General features: G+C 51.2%; 4 protein-coding genes across 4 annotated transcripts; 2 read left to right on the top strand and 2 right to left on the bottom strand.

Annotated features, from left to right (window-relative positions):
* Positions 1-332: 332 nt before the first annotated feature.
* Positions 333-2,055, bottom strand: NCU07372 (hypothetical protein). Its single transcript, XM_953772.2, has 4 exons — positions 1,784-2,055; positions 1,379-1,717; positions 973-1,308; positions 333-895 (listed from the first exon to the last, which is right to left on the bottom strand). The coding sequence occupies exons 1-4, from the start codon at positions 1,940-1,942 to the stop codon at positions 734-736; spliced, it is 996 nt and encodes a 331-aa protein (XP_958865.1). The 5' UTR covers positions 1,943-2,055; the 3' UTR covers positions 333-733.
* Positions 2,056-6,867: 4,812 nt separating this feature from the next.
* NCU07374 (hypothetical protein) lies at positions 6,868-10,648 on the top strand. The gene is made up of 8 exons (XM_953774.2): positions 6,868-6,893; positions 7,173-7,778; positions 7,832-8,728; positions 8,788-8,818; positions 8,901-8,956; positions 9,012-9,086; positions 9,142-9,338; positions 9,409-10,648. Exons 2-8 carry the CDS (start codon positions 7,543-7,545, stop codon positions 10,344-10,346), a joined length of 2,430 nt encoding a protein of 809 aa, XP_958867.2. The 5' UTR covers positions 6,868-6,893; positions 7,173-7,542; the 3' UTR covers positions 10,347-10,648.
* A 297-nt stretch (positions 10,649-10,945) lies between these two features.
* Positions 10,946-13,830, bottom strand: NCU07375 (MFS phosphate transporter). The gene is made up of 2 exons (XM_953775.2): positions 12,821-13,830; positions 10,946-12,755 (listed from the first exon to the last, which is right to left on the bottom strand). The coding sequence occupies exons 1-2, from the start codon at positions 13,488-13,490 to the stop codon at positions 11,290-11,292; spliced, it is 2,136 nt and encodes a 711-aa protein (XP_958868.2). The 5' UTR covers positions 13,491-13,830; the 3' UTR covers positions 10,946-11,289.
* A 1,690-nt stretch (positions 13,831-15,520) lies between these two features.
* On the top strand, positions 15,521-16,443 carry NCU16409 (hypothetical protein; the record flags this gene model as incomplete). Its single annotated transcript, XM_011395094.1, has 3 exons — positions 15,521-15,853; positions 15,994-16,189; positions 16,415-16,443. The coding sequence occupies 3 exons, from the start codon at positions 15,521-15,523 to the stop codon at positions 16,441-16,443; spliced, it is 558 nt and encodes a 185-aa protein (XP_011393396.1).
* Between the last annotated feature and the right edge of the window lie 1,245 nt (positions 16,444-17,688).

Genomic DNA, 17,688 nt, shown 5'->3' with positions numbered 1-17,688 from the left:
TCAAGGTTGTGCACTCCGGAATCATCAGCAAATCTGTAAGATTCTGAGAGACAAGGTAAAGTGGAGCAGGGCCGGTTGATTCCAGGTTCACTTGACGAGTACCTCCTCAAGATTGGTGAAGGGTAAATCCGAACCACAAGACTATGTTCTGGCTGAACGAAGAAACGAAGGAAGGTTATATCTGTTCCGCCAAGTGGTCTCTGGTTCGGTTACTTATTTGGCCTCTTGAACAATAGTGATGTCTCAAATGTCATGTCTACAGCCTCGGGCCTCAGGAGGGCTTGGCTTTAGTGAGCGAAGTTTTTTTTTGAAAAAAAAAACCAACCAAACTGGTAATGAAGGGTATGGGGTTTGACCATTGAAAGAAAGCGACAGAATTATATATGACTGATTCAGAATTTCTGATGAAAATGTCACCAGAAGCCGAAGCAGCCTACCTAATGAACAATTGTAAAAGCGGGCAGACAATTCAATGTCTAAAGAAAAATGGCAAGCAAGAACCATTGATTCCATTCATTAACCTTGCACTACCTGATCATGACTTCCTTCCTGCCGAAGCACAAACTCGCTCTTGCCATAATCCTCGCTACATATCTTCCCCTTAATGTCCTCCTTGTCCTCCGCCCTCCTTCTGCGTCCTTGATCATCTGCAGAATCTGGCATATCTCCCATCCAAAGGTCCCGTCCCTTCTCATTTCTTTCCTGATTTTCTCACTGCTTCGCGGCGTCGTAATCAAGCATTTGAGGTCCATGTCGTCGAAGGGGCAAAAACTGTGTCTTCCTTTCTAGCCCAGCGTGAGGAGGCTAGCCCCTTAGCTCCGGGAGGGAGCGGGTTCTCCATCTTTGCCTTGGGTGTGTCGTGATCGGCTGGTTGGTAAACAGATTCGCCGTTTCCCTGAGATCCCAGTCAGTAAGCAAGTCTTTCAGATAACATGGGGTAGACATCGGATAGTTTTCGGGCAGTGACTATACCTTCTGCTCTTTGTCCTCCGATGATTCAGCAAAGAACGCCTTCACGGCGGCGTCCTCCTCGGGAGTGAACTCCCACTTCTTGGTGTAAGTAGCCTTTCCGTTTCTCTGACCAGAAGGCTTCTTGGGAAATCGAGAATTAGAAAGCCCCTTGGTTGTCTCGGGAAACTGCGGCTTCGGGTTCTTAGTTGGCTCAGGAAACTGCGGCTTCGGGTCCTCTTCCTCTTTCTTAGCCCAACGTGAGGAGGCTAGCCCCTTAGCTCCGGGAGGAAGCGGGTTCTCCATCTTTGCCCTGGGCGTGTCATGATCGGCTGGTTGGTAAGGCGATTTCTTGTTGTTCTGAAATCTAGGTCAGTCTTGATGATTCCAAAACAAAACATTCGCACTCCGGGCGTTATTTGTATCATACCTTTTCCTCCAAGTCCAATTTCGTATAGAAGGCATGAAAGTCATCCACTGCGGCTTGCTCCTCGGGCGAAATTGAGTTGTACCCTTTCTTCTTGGCAAAGCGAGCATGAGCAGGCCCCTTGGTGTTACTGAGAAGCAGCGGCTTTTTGTCTTCTTCCATGTGGTGACTCGCTGCTTGTGGGGTAGGTAAAGCTTGTGGGGTAGGCAACGGCTTGATGTCGTCCTCTTTCTTAGCCCAACGTGAGGAAGCTAGCCCCTTGGCTCCAGGAGGGAGCGGATTCTCCATCTTTGCCTTGGGCGTGTCATGGTCGGCTGGTTGGGTAGGCGACTTCTTGTTGTTCTGAAATCCGAGTAAGTAACAGATCAAACATTTTGTACCTTTGCTTGGTCATATCAGTGATCATACCTTTTCCTCCATGTCCAACTTCGCATAAAAGGCGTGGAACTCGTCGACTGCGGCTTGCTCCTCAGGAGATACAAAGAGGTTCTTCTTGAAATTGGTGGGCCGTCTTCCCATCGACTTGTAGCTGTTGGGGTTCGCCTTTGAGTTGTAGCTGGGTGCCATTTTGTGATGCTGCAGCTGTTCGTGTAGAGGATTGATGCTTTGCAAAGTTCTCGGATGTTCGTGAGATAGGCAAGAAGAAACTCTGTGTCTTTGGTGGTGAGACTGAAAGCGATGGCAGGAGGTCTGGATTGTTATGATGATGATGGAAGAATACAACGGGCAATAGATCGGGAGAGAGAGGGGGGAGGGAGGGAGTTCTTATACTAGCTACAGAGCCATTTGAAAAGGCCACGAAGGCAGGATATCGTTGAAAGTCGGGAAACTTGGTGAAGTGGGCAAGAAGCTACATAATGCTGCAGAAACCTTGTTTTCTCACAAATGTTGCAGTCGGCTGCTTGAAGACCATGCCTTATTATCTGGATACCGAAGACCCTGTGGCTCGAGTATCTGCGGCAGGGGTTCAACCTGTGTAGAGGTACATGACATTCATGTTTCTTTTGGAAACCTTGCAAGGCCATGTTTGTTTTCTCATCGTATGCAGTCCAATCCGTAATGCGGGTTTTGTGTTATTGATAATGAAGAAATGGCTTGCCTCTGCATCTGCTTCAAAATGAACCCAAAGTGACTTTTTTGAACTTTTTTCTTCAGCCTGGTTTAGCCTTACTGCCCTGCCATGCGTTCAGGTCAGGGACTTATATGCCGTTATGCATGACCAAGTTTCCACAATACGAGTAAAACACGCTTTCTCGTGCAGTAAATCTAGTCACTGCCCACGCCCTGATGCATGCTGCGCCCTGCATGTATTGGGTAGAAGACTCTCGGGCATTCCCCAATGTGCAAAAATTTCGAGTGGCAACTGAACAGCTGGAGGTGCTTCTGATCAGGAAATTAGTGCATGGTGGGCGCTTAAGCCACTAACGTAACTGATGAAGGTGATGGAACAAGTTTCAGTTCTGCGGTCTGAAAATTCCATCACTGTACTGGTATCGGCTCGGAATACTCTAATCCCGTCAGCGAGATTCCAAGGGCACTCTCGGCAATAATTACGAAGATCTAGGTGGACCATGTCCTTCACCTGAAGGAGATTCCAAGGTTGATGAGACCCAAGGTTTGGAAAGTTATATCTCTCAAGGCTGTCTCATTCGCCGGCAATGGGATGAGTACGAACCAAAGACTGGTGAAGGGCAAGACATCAAGGTCCAAGTTATGAGAGAAGCGGCCGTTGGCTAGTGAACGGAAGTAGAAGTGACCACCGAACGGGATAGTTCCGTGCATGATGGAGATAAACGAAACGCTGGGTGGAACAGTAGGGTATTGTACGTATGCAGCAAACCCCGCGTGTCTCGATAGCTAAGTTCGCTGATCTTGCTCAAGTTCAATACCTGTAGATCAAGAATCCAACAAGACAGGACTTGATGTTGTCGAGGGAGACTTAATGATGCCGAACCCAGCAACCAGAAACTGACGAAATGCACAAAGACGACATCTGGGGGTTTGTATGAAGAATATAGGAATTGGGTCAACGCCCGCTTCTTGTCTGACTGGGTTCAGAGTTTGAAAACGATCAGAGACACTCCCACCGAGACGCCTATAATTATAAAAGTAGTCGCAACTGACCGCGCGCTCATCTTCTTCTATCATGTCTGTAGGCGCAGGAGAGACAAATGTGATGAACCATTCCCAGAAATCGGTGAGGGCATCACCATCAAGAGGAGCTTGGAGGACAAAACTCGAAGACGGTTAGTTATGAAATAACGATGGTGTTGAACGGGCGAAACTTCCGTGCAGTCTAGTATCAAATCAAAAGAAATTCCATGGGGATTTTGTATGAGTATTTATAGGACGGATGTGACGATCAAACATGACTTCCACAATGTTGATGCTCCATGAAGGTGGTCTTGGCACATGGTTTCCCATGACAAAGGGATTACAGGACACTAGATGTGTTTGACTGAAGACACTGAGCAAACGACCAAAGAGCAAGTGGTGTAGTTGATAGCCGACACGGTTGATTAGAAAGGGGAAGCTCATCACACTGAAAGACCAAGCAAGTGATGATGAACAGGGACTCAGCAGAAGTCAACCATCCTCCGAACTTGATACGATCATGGGCTTGGCTCAAAGTTTCAGAGCTCCCAGCTTCTGGACTTGATGATGATTCAAAGAGAAAAAAGCGTGTGTATCAGACTGAGGCGCGCTTTTGGCATGCCGATCAACCTGAACATTGCCGGCCCCGTCTAGGGAGAGAATGATCTTGGTAATGAACCGGGAGTACTAAGGGACGGCCACGATCCCATGTCACAAATGAAGGATGTGCCATATATTCAAGATACAGAAGAGAAAGCGTGGATGACAAAATGTGAAGGACAGGAGAGGTTCATCGTTTGTGCTCTTTCCCTCTTTCGTCTCTCTGCCAAAAAGACAGGTACGTACTTGGGGAGGTTTCTTGGGTAAGGTTGTTAGGTTGGTAAGGCAATCGATAAGATAAGAGGAAACACTCACGGGCCATGCAAACCAAGGGAATAAGGGAATCGACCAATCAGTGCAAAAGCCGCCGCCTAATCGAGTTTGATAAGAGGGCTGATCCGACGGCCCGGAGGTCTTGATGAAAGTTGCGAAAAGAGTGGCCCGTTGGCTTGGCACTAAGAGATTGATGATTATCCGACCACCGGTTCATAGAACGCACAAGGCAGATACTCCAACCGACGAGAGACATTTGACAAAGATGGGGTTCGGAGCCGCTGTACTGTGTAGACGCTGTTGAGGAGACTTTGCATTGCCGTACATGACCCGCAGCTGTACTCTCTGTACAGTAATGCATGGTAATGACGCAAGATAAGGTTTCTTCCTGAAAGCTCTTTACTGTTTCGTGTTCATTGGTGCTACGCTGTAAGAAGTCGTGGTGTTGTGTATGTGCTTTTATTAGATGTATGGAATCAGAGTATGTAATGTGAGTTGACGACTGGTTAGTAATCCTCGAAATCTAGCCGAACACAAAGAGTGTAGTTGTAAGATTGTAGTATACCTTGAAGCCACAGTACAAAAACTGGGTTCTGCTCACTGTAATACAGGGCCAACCTTGGATCATTCCTCTACAGAGATCTAGTATATATATTACCAAGGGGAAATTGTTGTAATTCACAACAACATACTTAAACATGAGGTGTGAGAGTCGAAGAACATTATGTGAATATCGGTCTGAACCGATAAACTCCCACTCCCACTGCTACATATCTCGTAAGATTCCGCGCTCACAGAGTCTTGAAGGGGGCGGAGTGTCTAATACGTCAATGGGGTGATCTTTTATATCACCATGGTTGCGTCTCTAGATGATAGTTTGGAAGTGCTGGATCGTGTGCATATATAAGAATGCATGTTTTGTTTGGTTAAACCACATCTGTTTCCTGCTCAGGATTCACCATGATATCTCTGAACAACAATCAGGCATTTGATTCCTGTAATAAGGCAGAAAGAAAGCCTCATCACTCAAGTGGCCAAACAGAAGCGTCGCAATTACCGTAAAGGACAGGTGCCGGTTGGAAGCCAATGGATGATGTTCGAATCCGTTGGTTGTGGGGTTGTGAGATTGCAACCCGACTGATCTACTTCCGCCTACTTCGCAGGACCCATCGACGTGTTGGGTCAGTTCATGTTGGCAACTGGCAAGGGAAGCGCATGAGCATTGAACTCCCGTCCGGAACAACAGCCAGCCAGATGATCCGGACTCAACTTGGCCAGTGGGCGGGCACTGAATAACCCCCGTTGATAGCGTATACTAAGTACCAGCGTACTGACGATAGGAGCTTTATTGTATAACGTAGAAGAAGGGACTTCGGCAGGCACTCCCGATTTTCTTGGAAGAGGATGCGGTTCAAGCAAGAGGTTGCAGCCAAGGAGATTCATATGTGGGTTAGGGGTGTTTGTGGCTTCTCTGCACTACAGTACTAAATGTGGGGTAATTGTCTGATTGCACTTTGCCTATCTTGGCTAGCGTCCATGAGTTGCTGATGTAAGCAGGCTGGAGCCCTCAACGTCATTCCTTCCTTCCTTCTATGAAATGGTTTTCTCAAGAATCTGGAGCCTGATGCCCAGGGGAACCTACCTCTAGTCTAGGTAACAAACTTCGTGCTTTCCTTTGATGATAATTTCCGTCTCTTTCCTTCTGGGTTTGTTATCTGCGCTGCAAGAGCAGGTCAGTATTGATTAGTCGGTTTTAGTTAAGTGTCAGCGTGCCTGGATTTTTGAGGCTCTTCAATCGAGCCCTGCGACACTGGAGATAGGCCAAATCTGGCAAAACCCACGACCCTAGCATAAGGATCACAACGAAGTGAACGTCGATTGATACGGCGGAACAGTGAGCATCCATCCGCGAGGGACGCAGCCCCGCGTCGGGAACTACTAGTAATGGATGAAGCACAAATCACAGAGTGATAGCGAGGCAAGGAGGAGGACATTTGGGGGTCATTTGAGGGTCATTTGATTGCTGCCAAGGCATGATGCAACTGGAGCGCTCTTTCAGGAAGGAGGACTGGGATGACTGAGGGCTGGTTGGCGGAGATGATCTGTGCTTCCGCCAATTAGTAGGTACGGACCCTTTTCCTCTGTACAATGACGTCGACTGCCACCATACATACCTAACCTTTACAAGTTCTCGTCGACGATATCGGCAGGCTGCGACAGTTCAACTCACTGCAGTCCCGTCACTTCAAGTTACCCCTTCAGGTCCCTGCCAGAGTCGACCGACAATCTGGCGCTTCTTTCGATTCTACTACTGGACTTGCACTTGGAACGGTCCGGGCCCGCAACCACTCAGCTGGCTGTAGTGCCTTCAGCTTTGTCCCTTCGCCCCTTCCCCCGGGTTCCTTCCATTGCAACCCAAAAAGGCCCGGGATCTTCTCGTCGCGATGATGCCCATTTCCACATTGCGTGTTCCTGGCCAGTGCCCCTCCTCTCCCCCCATCTGTTCCCACCATGCCCGACGACACAGGGTCTCGTCACAGCCATGGAACCAGTAAGCACTTCTAGCCTTTCCAATGAACTCCCCACAAAGTGGTCTTGTGGCCCTCAAGCTGTCATCTTGCTGCCGCTGTTACTGGTCTTGATTTCTCAAGCTGTTCCCTTCCATGTACCCAACTGTTCCAGTCCTGTCCCAGTTTGTGCACCATAGTAATGTCAGGTTTAGGTACATTAGCACTTTAACTGCACTTTACTACCTTACAGCTCCGTCTTCCCGCACCATCTTCGCTGCACTTCATCGCCGATTTGCTCACAAATTCTTTGTTCCGTCTAGGTAGCTACAGCTCCCAAACAGGAAAACCCGGGCCGATTCCGCAACTGTGTTCTTACCAACAGATCTAGACAGCCTCGTACCCCCCTCAAAGTCCACACACCCACCTTATAGGCTGTCAAGGGCCACGGCAAAGGGCTGTAGCCGAGAGAATACCACTCAGAGAGAGTTTAGGGCTGTGTGTCTTGCTGGGGTTTGTGGCGGTCTTCCTAACCACCCCCTTTTGCTCGCTTCTGGTGTCTTGCAAACTGGAACCAGTAATTCAACCGTCACCTGATCAGAAACGCCGGCACGACTCGGACTCGGGACAGGACGGGCACGACCACCCGGTTCCTTGCTAGGTCGGGTGCAGCGATTACAGGTAGTCCCTAAAATGAGCGACTTTGCGGCTTACCCCGTCCAGACAAGCTCGCCTGCCTCCTCAAATGGCACAGTTCTCCCACCGTCTTTGCCAGGCACAAGTCTGAGGAAAGAGCGCGGTGCTATCGCCGCTCAGGCCTGCGATACCTGCAGGGCTCGCAAGCAGAAATGTGACGAGCAAAGACCAAAGTGCGGCACTTGCCAGAAATTCAATGTCGAGTGTCACTACAGGGAACCACAGCCTACAAAGTAAGTCTACGCCTTACGCCTCCTGAAATGACTCCATCTAACACGGACTCTAGGAAGGACAAGACGCTGCTAGAAATCCTGGATAGGCTCAAGGTCCTAGATGTTCTCAATGTCCTCGAGAACAAGATTGACCACTTGAGTTGGCGCATGGACCATTTAGTGGCCACATGTCATCCCAACACAAACTCCACGACAACGGCAACTCACCTCGCCCCTCCTCCCCCTCTCACCACTTCCACTGGGCATTCCGTCGGCATCCATGGAGTACATCCTGCCGTAGCACACCACCACTCGCCAGAAGGACTGTCTAATGGGGGACCTCATGCGCTCCCCAATATTGCTTCGCTCACCGAGGATCACTATCAATATGTGTCTGCTGTGCATCAGATGCTGGCGTGGCCGGCAATACAAGGCCACCTGACGACCATTCAGCCCAAATGCCCTACCCGTAACCTCAAGTCGGTTGCGACGGACGGTCCAGCCATGGCACTTGGTGCTCATCTCCCAATGGACCACACTATACCCATAAGCGTGCAAACTGGCGAAAACTACAATCTTGGGCCTGTCTCGGCCCCAATATCAGCCTTTGGATTGGACTGGGACATTATGCAAACGTTGAGCAAGGCTTACTTTGACACCATTAGCCTCCTGCATCCTATCTTGGACCGCCATACCTTTTTAACTCAAACACTTCCGACTTTGTTCAAGAACGGAGTCGATCACAAACTACAGTCTACCATTGCCTTTCTCGTCTTTGCTCTAGGCGAGGTTGCTCTAGGTAACTATAGGGGCGCACCCATCAATGTTCACGGAGGGCGGCCGAGCGGTATGAGGGGAGGTTCCAAAAGTCACCCACCTGGCATCACGCTGTTCAACGAAGCGAGGAAACGTTTGGGCTTTAGTGTTGCCGAGACGAGCCTCGAGATGGTACAGGCATACACGTTAGCTAGGTAAGCACGTTGTTCTGAGAACCTGTGGTCCCTTTTTCTAATCACAAGAATACACACAGTACCTATTGCGCAACCTGCTCATATCCCATGGTATGTTACCCCTATATATCTGCTGCCTTGGTTCGTGCAGATTTTACCTGTCGCTTTGGTGATCATGTACTAACAATCGCAGGGTTTTTGGAAAATGATTAGAGAAGCCTCTTTGGCTTGCCAATCATTGATCATGATGTAAGACAACAATATCCCTCCCAATTTGTCCAGTATGCAAACTAAAGCATGGCAGTAACCCAGAGGTGCTCTCTTCTCCACAAGCAGACTTGCTCAGAAGAGCATTTTGGCATTGTGCCGTCATGGAAACGTGTGTACCAGATATGCCCTGATAATGCCAACTCAATCTAATCGGTTTTTGCCAGTTGTCTCAACCTTGAGCTAGGGTTCCCACTTACGGGCCTCGAGAAGATGGAAAACGTAGTCAGCCTCCCCGACTTCAGTACCAGCTTCACAGACTACGATTATGTCAGCAATCAAGAGACACAATACCAAGAGCACTTTGCGTCTCAGATAGCTCTTAGGAGGCTGCTTGTGGAATTTCACGGGACGCTCAGTCGATGTAAGCACCTTTCTTCTCCTTGACCACTCGATTCTCTTGCCCAACACTCGCTAACGCGCATCCTCTGCAGCACCATACAACACCACTGCTCCCAGCACTAGCAGCACCCCAAATAGGATCCGACATATGGCAACGGATCTCGAGCGCTGGCGTAGCTACCTTCCCTCTAACCTACAATGGCAAGAAGACACACCCGGGGCCTTTCCGTCGAGCGCAACCGCCTACAATGGCCCAAGTATCTACAGCCCCGTCACGACAGCAACGGCGACTACGACCACGAACAGCACCCCGGCTGTCTCTCCCATGCTTCCAACTCCCCAAGCAGGCACCACGTTCATGAGCTCCGTCAGCCCGGGCGTTAGCAGGGCCTCCATGACCGGAAGCGGCGTCATGCCACAAGCCTTAGCCAATGTCACAGCTTCCGGCCTTCGCTCCCCCCCGATGTCCCACCAACAGCCGATTCTCAACTCCGGTCTTGGTCCCCAACATCAACCAGTGCCTCAACCACAAATGTTCACGGCCGACCTCGACGCCCCTCCTATCCGCTATCCGTATGCCCACGACGTGCAGGTAGCCCTGCTCCGCTCCCGCTACTACTACGCCAAGTATCTCATCCACCGCCCTTTTCTCTACAAAGCCCTGCACCACCCGGACGCCATGATGCAAGAAGACGCCATCGGCGCCGCCGAGTGTCTCAAGGCCTCGCTCAAGTGGCCCATTGCCATGTCCCCCGCGTCTCTGCAAAAGCGGTTCGTGCCCTGCCCCTTCTTCTTCACGCAGAATTTCTTTGGGATCTTGGTTCTTCTGCATTTGGTTCTGAGCAACAAGGTGCCGATTCTGACCAAGATCAAGGATACGCTGTGTGGAGGAGAGAGGTTCGAGCTGGAGGCCAAGAAGACAGTGGAGCTGTATGTGGATTGGATTCGGGATCTGAAGGATGTAGAGCCGAGTGCGGTTTGGGATTGGGATGTCGTCTGTGCCATGTATGGATTGGAGGGGAATGGGTAATGGTAGAGCTGGATGAGAAAGAATCTGGAAGGGTTACGAAAGTAATGCGGCAGGTGGTATGGGAGGGGGGGGAGATGGTATCGGGTGGTGAGGCAAGACGGGCGGGGAAGATTGGCAGTGAAGTGTTAGAGATGGGGGCGTCTTGGTGATGTTTTGGATGTTTTGGATACCATGTCATTGTCATGGCAGTGAGTTTGGCTCGGCGATTTTTGGACATACCTGTCAAGTGAGTTTTGGATATCTTGATAACACGATCCTCAATCCTGAATATCGGTTGTAGAAAGTTGAAGGTTGAACACTGTAACCAGGGTGAGCAAATGCGCGCGCCGGAAGAGGCATGCATACCTGAGAATACTTTTGGGTATCAGAGCCGTCTTGAAAATCAAAAACGATGAACCGTTCGATATCGAGCAAAGCCCTCCTTGACAGGCGTTTTCAATCATTGATCAATCAATCGACTATCTATCTGGTCACTGTTTTGTCAAATCTACCAAAGTATTCAACCTGAGTTGAACGAGCTGTTCATCTCATCAACTCTGCTGTATTGTCCCAACCTTCCCCGAACCAATTCCCTTTCACGTGCATGCAGATTACGAGGGAATAGGAAGCAAAAAGTTATCCAACATCGTTTGCATTGGAGGGTATCATGATACATTAAAAATACGCCAGTTGAATGCTAAAAAGTTAGGCTCGCCCGCCTTGCCCGCCTAAAAAGAACAGGAGGAAAAACTTCATCCATCCCATCGAGTCACTATCCCCAGGACTTCTTCATATCCATGTCCGGCCCAGCTCTGTGTTTTCATTCGACTCCTTCTCTTCTTCTTTTTTGTTCCGAATCATTGCGCAGTTCTCATTTCCCCCATCATTAACATTTCGAATTTTTGTGTACACATCCCGATGCAAAGTATAAAACAGCCAAACCCACCACATCCCAAACTCTTGCTTATTGCTCCTTCTCACTTACAGGCCGCGTCGATGACGGGGTCTGTGTGGTCGAAGGGCTGTCGGGGCGGATCTTCTCCTGCGTGACCTCCTTCGAGTTCGCTCCCGAAGCGAAGGGGGGCTCGCTGTTGTTCCTCGACCTCGAGTGGGTGCTGGGACCGGCAGAGCCGTCGTTGACGAACATGCCCTGGTCGGTGGTGTTGCGGAAGTAGTGGTGGACTTGATCGTTGAAGTCATCCACCTCGAGATCGTCGCCCATGGAGTTCTGGCCATTGACCTCCTTCTCGCGGCGCATGCGCTCCTTGCCGGCCCACTCCTCACGCATGTCCTCGATCTTCTGCTTGTGGTCGAGCTCGGGGTTGTAGTGCTTGCCAACGCCGCGGAGGCGCTCCCAGAGGGAAAGGTGCATGGGGTGGATGGCGATGCCGTGGTAGTCTTCGGGCTTGCCGGCGCGGATGTAGCTCCACCGGCGCTCTTGCTCCTTAAGGTCAAGACCGGTGGTGTCGGGGAGGAACAGCCAGGTGAGGATCATGCCGGCGAGACCGAACCAGGGAACGACGTAGAACTTGGTCTGGGTATCGATGTAGTTGTAGAGAACGGAGGCGAGAAGCGCACCAGCCTTGCCGCAGCAGGCGCTGAAGCCGTGGGCGGAGGCGCGGATGGGGGTGGGGAAGACCTCACCGGCAACGAGGAAGGTGACGCTGTTGGGGCCGAACTGGTTGAAGAAGCTGGAGAGGAAGTACATGGCCTGGAACGACTTGATACCGGCGGGGCTGGTGTAGTATTCCAACTTGAAGGCGGGAACGACGAACATGATGAAGCACATGAGGAAACCGACTTGCTGCATCATCTTGCGGCCATAGAAGCGGTTGTCCATGAGGAGCGAGGCCAAGTAATAACCGACAAGAGAGATGATGACGTTGTACAAGTTCCAAATCCAGCCGGTCAAGACAGAGCTCGAGCCGCCGCTGATGACGGCGATGAATTGAGCCTGGAAGAGCTTGTTTCCGTAGAAGAAGACATCGTTGCAGAACCAGCAACCAGCCGTGGCAAGGAGACGGCCTCCAAAGTGCCTGGTGGTCATGGCAAGGGAATCAAAATCGTAACCGGTAACGTTGGTCTTCTTCTTGGCGGCAATAAGCTGTCGACTGGCGTGGGGCATCTTGTAGGTTCTGTAGTAGACGAGCCAAAGGGTACCGACGGCGGGAATGGCGAACGACAATCTGAATGTCCACTGGACAGTGGCGAGGCCATAGGGCGGGGATCCGCTACCGGCATGGAAGATGAGGAGGAGGATAATGAGGAGGGCCTGGTTGATAAGCTGACCCCAACCCTGCATCAAGAAGGCGGTGGTAACCTTGCGGCCACGGTGAAGACGGTCGTTTCTCGTGGAAAGCTTTCCGGACGCGACAGAGTTCTCCATAGAGGAGGTAGCAGTAATGGGATATTCTCCACCGACACCGAAACCTGCAGGCAAAATGTGTTAGCTTTGCACGTAATGCGACTTTGTTGTGCCTTTAGGAGAAACTTGCCGTAGAAGAAGAGAGACCAAGCATAGCAGATGACCCAGCCCTGGAGGGTCAAACCCCAAGAAGCCGTGAGCATGAGCAAACCGACAAACATGATAGCGGCATCCTGAATGAGACCCCAGCGGCGACCAATCCAATCACCAATAACACCAACGACTAGCTGGCCAACCATAATACCGATAACCTCGAGATATGTTACGGCAGCGATCCAGTTGCTGCTGCACTCGGTAGCATTGTGGCCCCAGCATTGCGGCCAGGTGGCTTTGAAGAGAGGCTCGATGTTGCCGATACTGAAGAGGACGTAGCCCTCGAGACCAAGACCGGCACCGGGAAGGACGGCGTTGCGGAAGTACCACGAGACGGGGCTGAGAGGGTCCTTCTTCATCATCCGACCGATGGCCTTGAGCTCCTGCTTCGCCTCCTCATTCTGGACCTTGTTGACGAAGGCTATCCTCTCGCGCAAGGGCAGGTCGGCCCAGTAGGTGCCGTCTTTTGTGTAGATGTCGTCAGGTTGTGTGAGGTAGCCGAAGATGGCCTTCTCGTGGTCGGGATCAGGCGTGTGGCCGAAGGGAAGTTGAAGAGCCTCGTCACCGGTGGCCGGGCCGTGAGGCACGGGGATCAGACCCGGTGTAGGGTCGTGGTGAGTGTCGGGACGCATTACGTCGTCATCCATGTTGGAGACTTGAAGTGGTTGTTTTGTATGTGGGCGGGGTATATAAAGAAGAAAAAGAGATGTATAGGACGGCGAGATGGATCAAGAAAGATATCTTTGAGTAGGTGTAAGGTTGGCTCCCCTTTGGTAGGTAGGTAGGTCCTTGGATGGCATCAAGGAGATACGGGGGAGGGTTGTCCTCTTGCTCAAGATCCCTAGACCAACAGCACAGCAGGCGTGTTGATTCTGGAGATCAGATCAGATGATGATGATGAAGGAAGAGAAGGACAAGACCGCTGGAGAAAAAAGTATGGTTATGAGACTCGATGGCCACAACGCCCGTACCTGTCGCCAGTTCTTATGGCAGGATAGGATGGAAGAGCTTGGGGATGGTGCTGGGATACCAGCCGTCTCTTTCTAGTTTGGGATAAGGTGGCTGAAGAAGAGTGGAGGGGTAGCGGTACCTGTTTCTGCACCATTATTCAGCATGCAAGAGGGGTACAGCTACCTCGACGGATCGAAGGACAGGGGGGCAGTTACAAGCGACTCCACGCCGAACACCCGAAGGCATGGCCCTGTACGGACCAGATCAGGTCGTGGTCGAATCGAGCACTGTCATTGGCAGATGTTGGGAATTTTTCCTCTCAATTTCCAATTCCAACGGCACCAAAATCTGTGGGGGAACGGGGCTCCATGGAGCAGTCGAACTCATTGGAGACTGGAGTTGCAGACGACCCTGACCGCTGACAATGGTTTCCCCGTGCGCTTCCGGCCTTTTTTTTTTTTTTTTGATATTTTTTTTTTTTTTTTCGCGTTACTTGCCCCCCTGCATCTAGTGTATGCATCGGATTTGATGGCATCATAGCAAAGGATGCCGGTCCCCCAAGAAACCAATGGATATACAGGGTCTTGACTACGAGCTTCCTATAAAAAAGAAAAATAAAGATAAAAAAAAAAAAGCTACATGTCTGGAGGTGTAGATTTTGTGAAACGGTCAGTCTTGTTCATCTCACATTCGGTACCGTCAAAGTTGGGTTTCCTTGTGACGGAACCCTTGACGGATGAGAGGATCGCAATGTCAAAGGCTCCCGCTAGAAAGTAAAAGAGTTCGGAGGAGATGGATCAACAACGCACAGGAACAGGCAGCGACGGACACTGCTCGCTCGGTGCGCCCACGTGTTACAGTCTAACGCTGATATCATTCATTATTGCGCAACGCATTTCCGGAAACAGTGACGCAGCGAGGGCACGGCATGAAGCGGTGGTGTTCTAAGACATATGCCCGAAACTTGATGCCTGTGCCGAGGCTTCCTTGTTTCCAGCGTGGAAGACTTGGAAGAATTCAGTGATTCTGGTTGAAACAGAACGCGGGTAAGACCGTGGAACAGGATGTCTTGGTACATAGGTCTGGTAGGGCAGAGCGAGGTCAAGCTCTGTCAAGCTTTGCCGCCTCAAAAACAGACCGCCTTGGCAGCCAATCAAGGACGTCGCAGCTTTTTCAAGCCGCATCGGCGTCCGCCTGTGCGGGTCATTGGCAACACGACCGCCAAGTGGTATCGGGGTCCGCCACCAGGCAGACGGGAGTTTGGTGATATGCACACAGAGCACACGACAGACAACACGCGACACCGACGCTCCGACGTTGGCCGACCGACCAACCGACCGACCGACCGCCCGGCCGCCCTGACTTCCCGCGATGGATCCCTCACGGATTCTTTTGAGCTTTGACTCCAGAGGGCTCCGTCTCCAGCGAGTCCAGCTCAACCGGGACCTCCTCGATGTCGTTAATGCACGGCCGAACTGTGGATAGCACATAGACGAAGCCAAGATGCCAAGAAAAGATAGAAAGGAGGAACGCCCGCCGAAGAGGCAGTCAGACACACGACACCTTTGCTTTTCATTCTTTTTTCCAATGGTCGTGACGATGCCCAGACCTGTCGTCTGAGGATGCCCTCGTGCCCTCCTTCCCCCTTCTGCCGCGCCCAGACGAAGCAGACACAGGCATGGCATGTTGACTTTGTTGACTTTGCCATCCTCGCCGGCCAACCGCGATGGAGCCATGCGGACTGCGGGCGGCGGCGACGGCGGACGGAGTCGGTTTTTGGACCGTCACTCGTCTTCTCCGTGCCATTCCCCCCACGTGCCCTCTTTGCCCCAGGCTGCAGGATCTTCTTGGCTGCATCATTTTCGTGCGTTCAGCGTGGGAGCGAATGCGGTCGAATGCGGTTCGGATCAACAGCCTGCAGATTAGCTCGCTGCTTGTCCAACGTGCCTGGTGTGTCGCTGGGGGGGTGCTGGCAGCCACTGCAGCTGAGTGTGTTTCGCGGCGTCTGGACTTGTTCGCTTTGTGGTGGATTGCCATTCACGAGGTCGAGACCGCCCACGTGTGTCCATGATTGGTCGAAAGCACTCGACCTGGGTAGATCCGGAAATGTGGGTCCGAATCTGCAAGAGGAACGCACTTCTTGGCACCCACCACACCACCCCAGCCTAAATCCGCCTTTGGCGCGCTGATTTTGGGTAGTTACTCCAAAAACCATACACGTCCGTGCAAAAAGGGTGTCTGACGTGCGCATCCGGGCTGGCAGTCCAACAAGTGATTACTGTAACCTGTGCTGTGCCTCAAAATCCCTTCATCGTCGAATCTGTCCTTCACAATGCTGCCGCCGCCTTGGCCGCCCTCGGTTCTTATGCTGGCCTCGGCGAAAACAACAAGTGGGGTAAGAAAAAGTCCCAGCGGCACGACTGACTGACTGAGGGGTTGGATTCCCGAGTTATTCTCCACAACGGACTCCGATACATACTATGGAATGGAACCGGCCGTGGAACCCATTTTTGGAAGCCCAGAAGGCGGTCAAGATATGGGAGAAAAGAAGGGCAGCTTTTGTTCCATTTCGATGCTAGCTATGTACATACTAACGCGGCCAAGTGGCCAAGCGGCCTAGACGGCTCCCCCGACGGGCGGCGCCGCTAGTCAAGACAACAAACAGTCCAACTCGGGGACCCCAACTCGCCTCTTGTTCCAGTGACAAGAAGCTTCGATACGGCATGTGCTCTCGTGTTGTTGAGCCGCACAACGCTCTTTGTCCGGAAAAATCACAATGGAAGCCAAAGTGGAAGCTTGCAATCTCGGCAGATAAGAATTTATCCGTCCACAGCAACCGAAAGATCCCCAACCCTTCGCCAAGTTAGACGGGACAACTTTATTTCGACCTTAAGCTTGGTACTCTCATCAACTTCTAGTGTATTGCGACCAACTGATGTTCCATTAGGGTTTGTCACAACAAACACCGCGGTGGTGATCCTGTCACACACGGCGTAGGTCGCACAGAGAGGCCATTCAGGAGCACCGCGCACTGCAATCTGCTGCATTGTAGCCGGTATCCGATGCACTGGTTCGACAAGTCATCGAAAAGTTGACCACTTACTCCCGTCGGTACCAAACCTAAAATTTTAATCAAGCCCGCCCCCCTTGCCTTGGTTGAAGAATACTGTGTCATGTTCAACCACCCACACAGCTCCCCAAGGGCTCAAGTTCCCCCGCTTTGGGTCTGATATAGGCTATCCCCGCTTTTATAACTGTGCAGAAGTGTCCAGGTCATCTCTAGGAGCGTCGGGTTTCAACCAATCGGTGGCTCCCAATGCCTGCAGGATACCTTTTCAATCCTTCAGATACGTTCATCTCATAACCACCAGGCTGCCAACAACCTACAGGTATTTACCAAGTATACTTGACTGGTATTCATGAGAGAGGGAGTGGAGAGGGGGCATACAAATGACACTTTTGCACAGTTAAAGGGATCCATGTTTCACAGACACACAACCTTACTCCAACATCATCGTCATCCCCCCTTCCTCTCTTCGTTCGAAAGCGCCCAAGGGGTCCTCAACATGGACATGGGGCACGTGTTGTGACTCGGCCAGTCTCGGTTGAAATCTCCAATGCGGGTGAATGTGGTGATCCCTTGTTTGGGCTGGGGAGATATAGTATGATGTGTGGTGTTGTGGTAGTGGAACTCTAGATGCATGCTTGCTTTTAGCCAAGATTGTGGTATATCGAGACTTGATTCTCAACTTTGATACTTCTCCCCGGTAGATACACTACGTCATACAACCTCGCTAGCAATTGTTCAGCTGTAGTTTTTTGACACCAGGTTGTCATGAGAGGATAAAAATGGTGACCCATCCGTTGTTGGCAATGCTCAGTTTCTTGGAATAT

Source organism: Neurospora crassa, linkage group I (assembly GCF_000182925.2).
Source record: "Neurospora crassa OR74A linkage group I, whole genome shotgun sequence".
NCBI classification, from domain to species: Eukaryota; Fungi; Ascomycota; class Sordariomycetes; order Sordariales; family Sordariaceae; genus Neurospora; species Neurospora crassa.
Note: the sequence above shows the minus strand (reverse complement) of the source record. Positions and strands in the feature narration are given on the sequence as shown.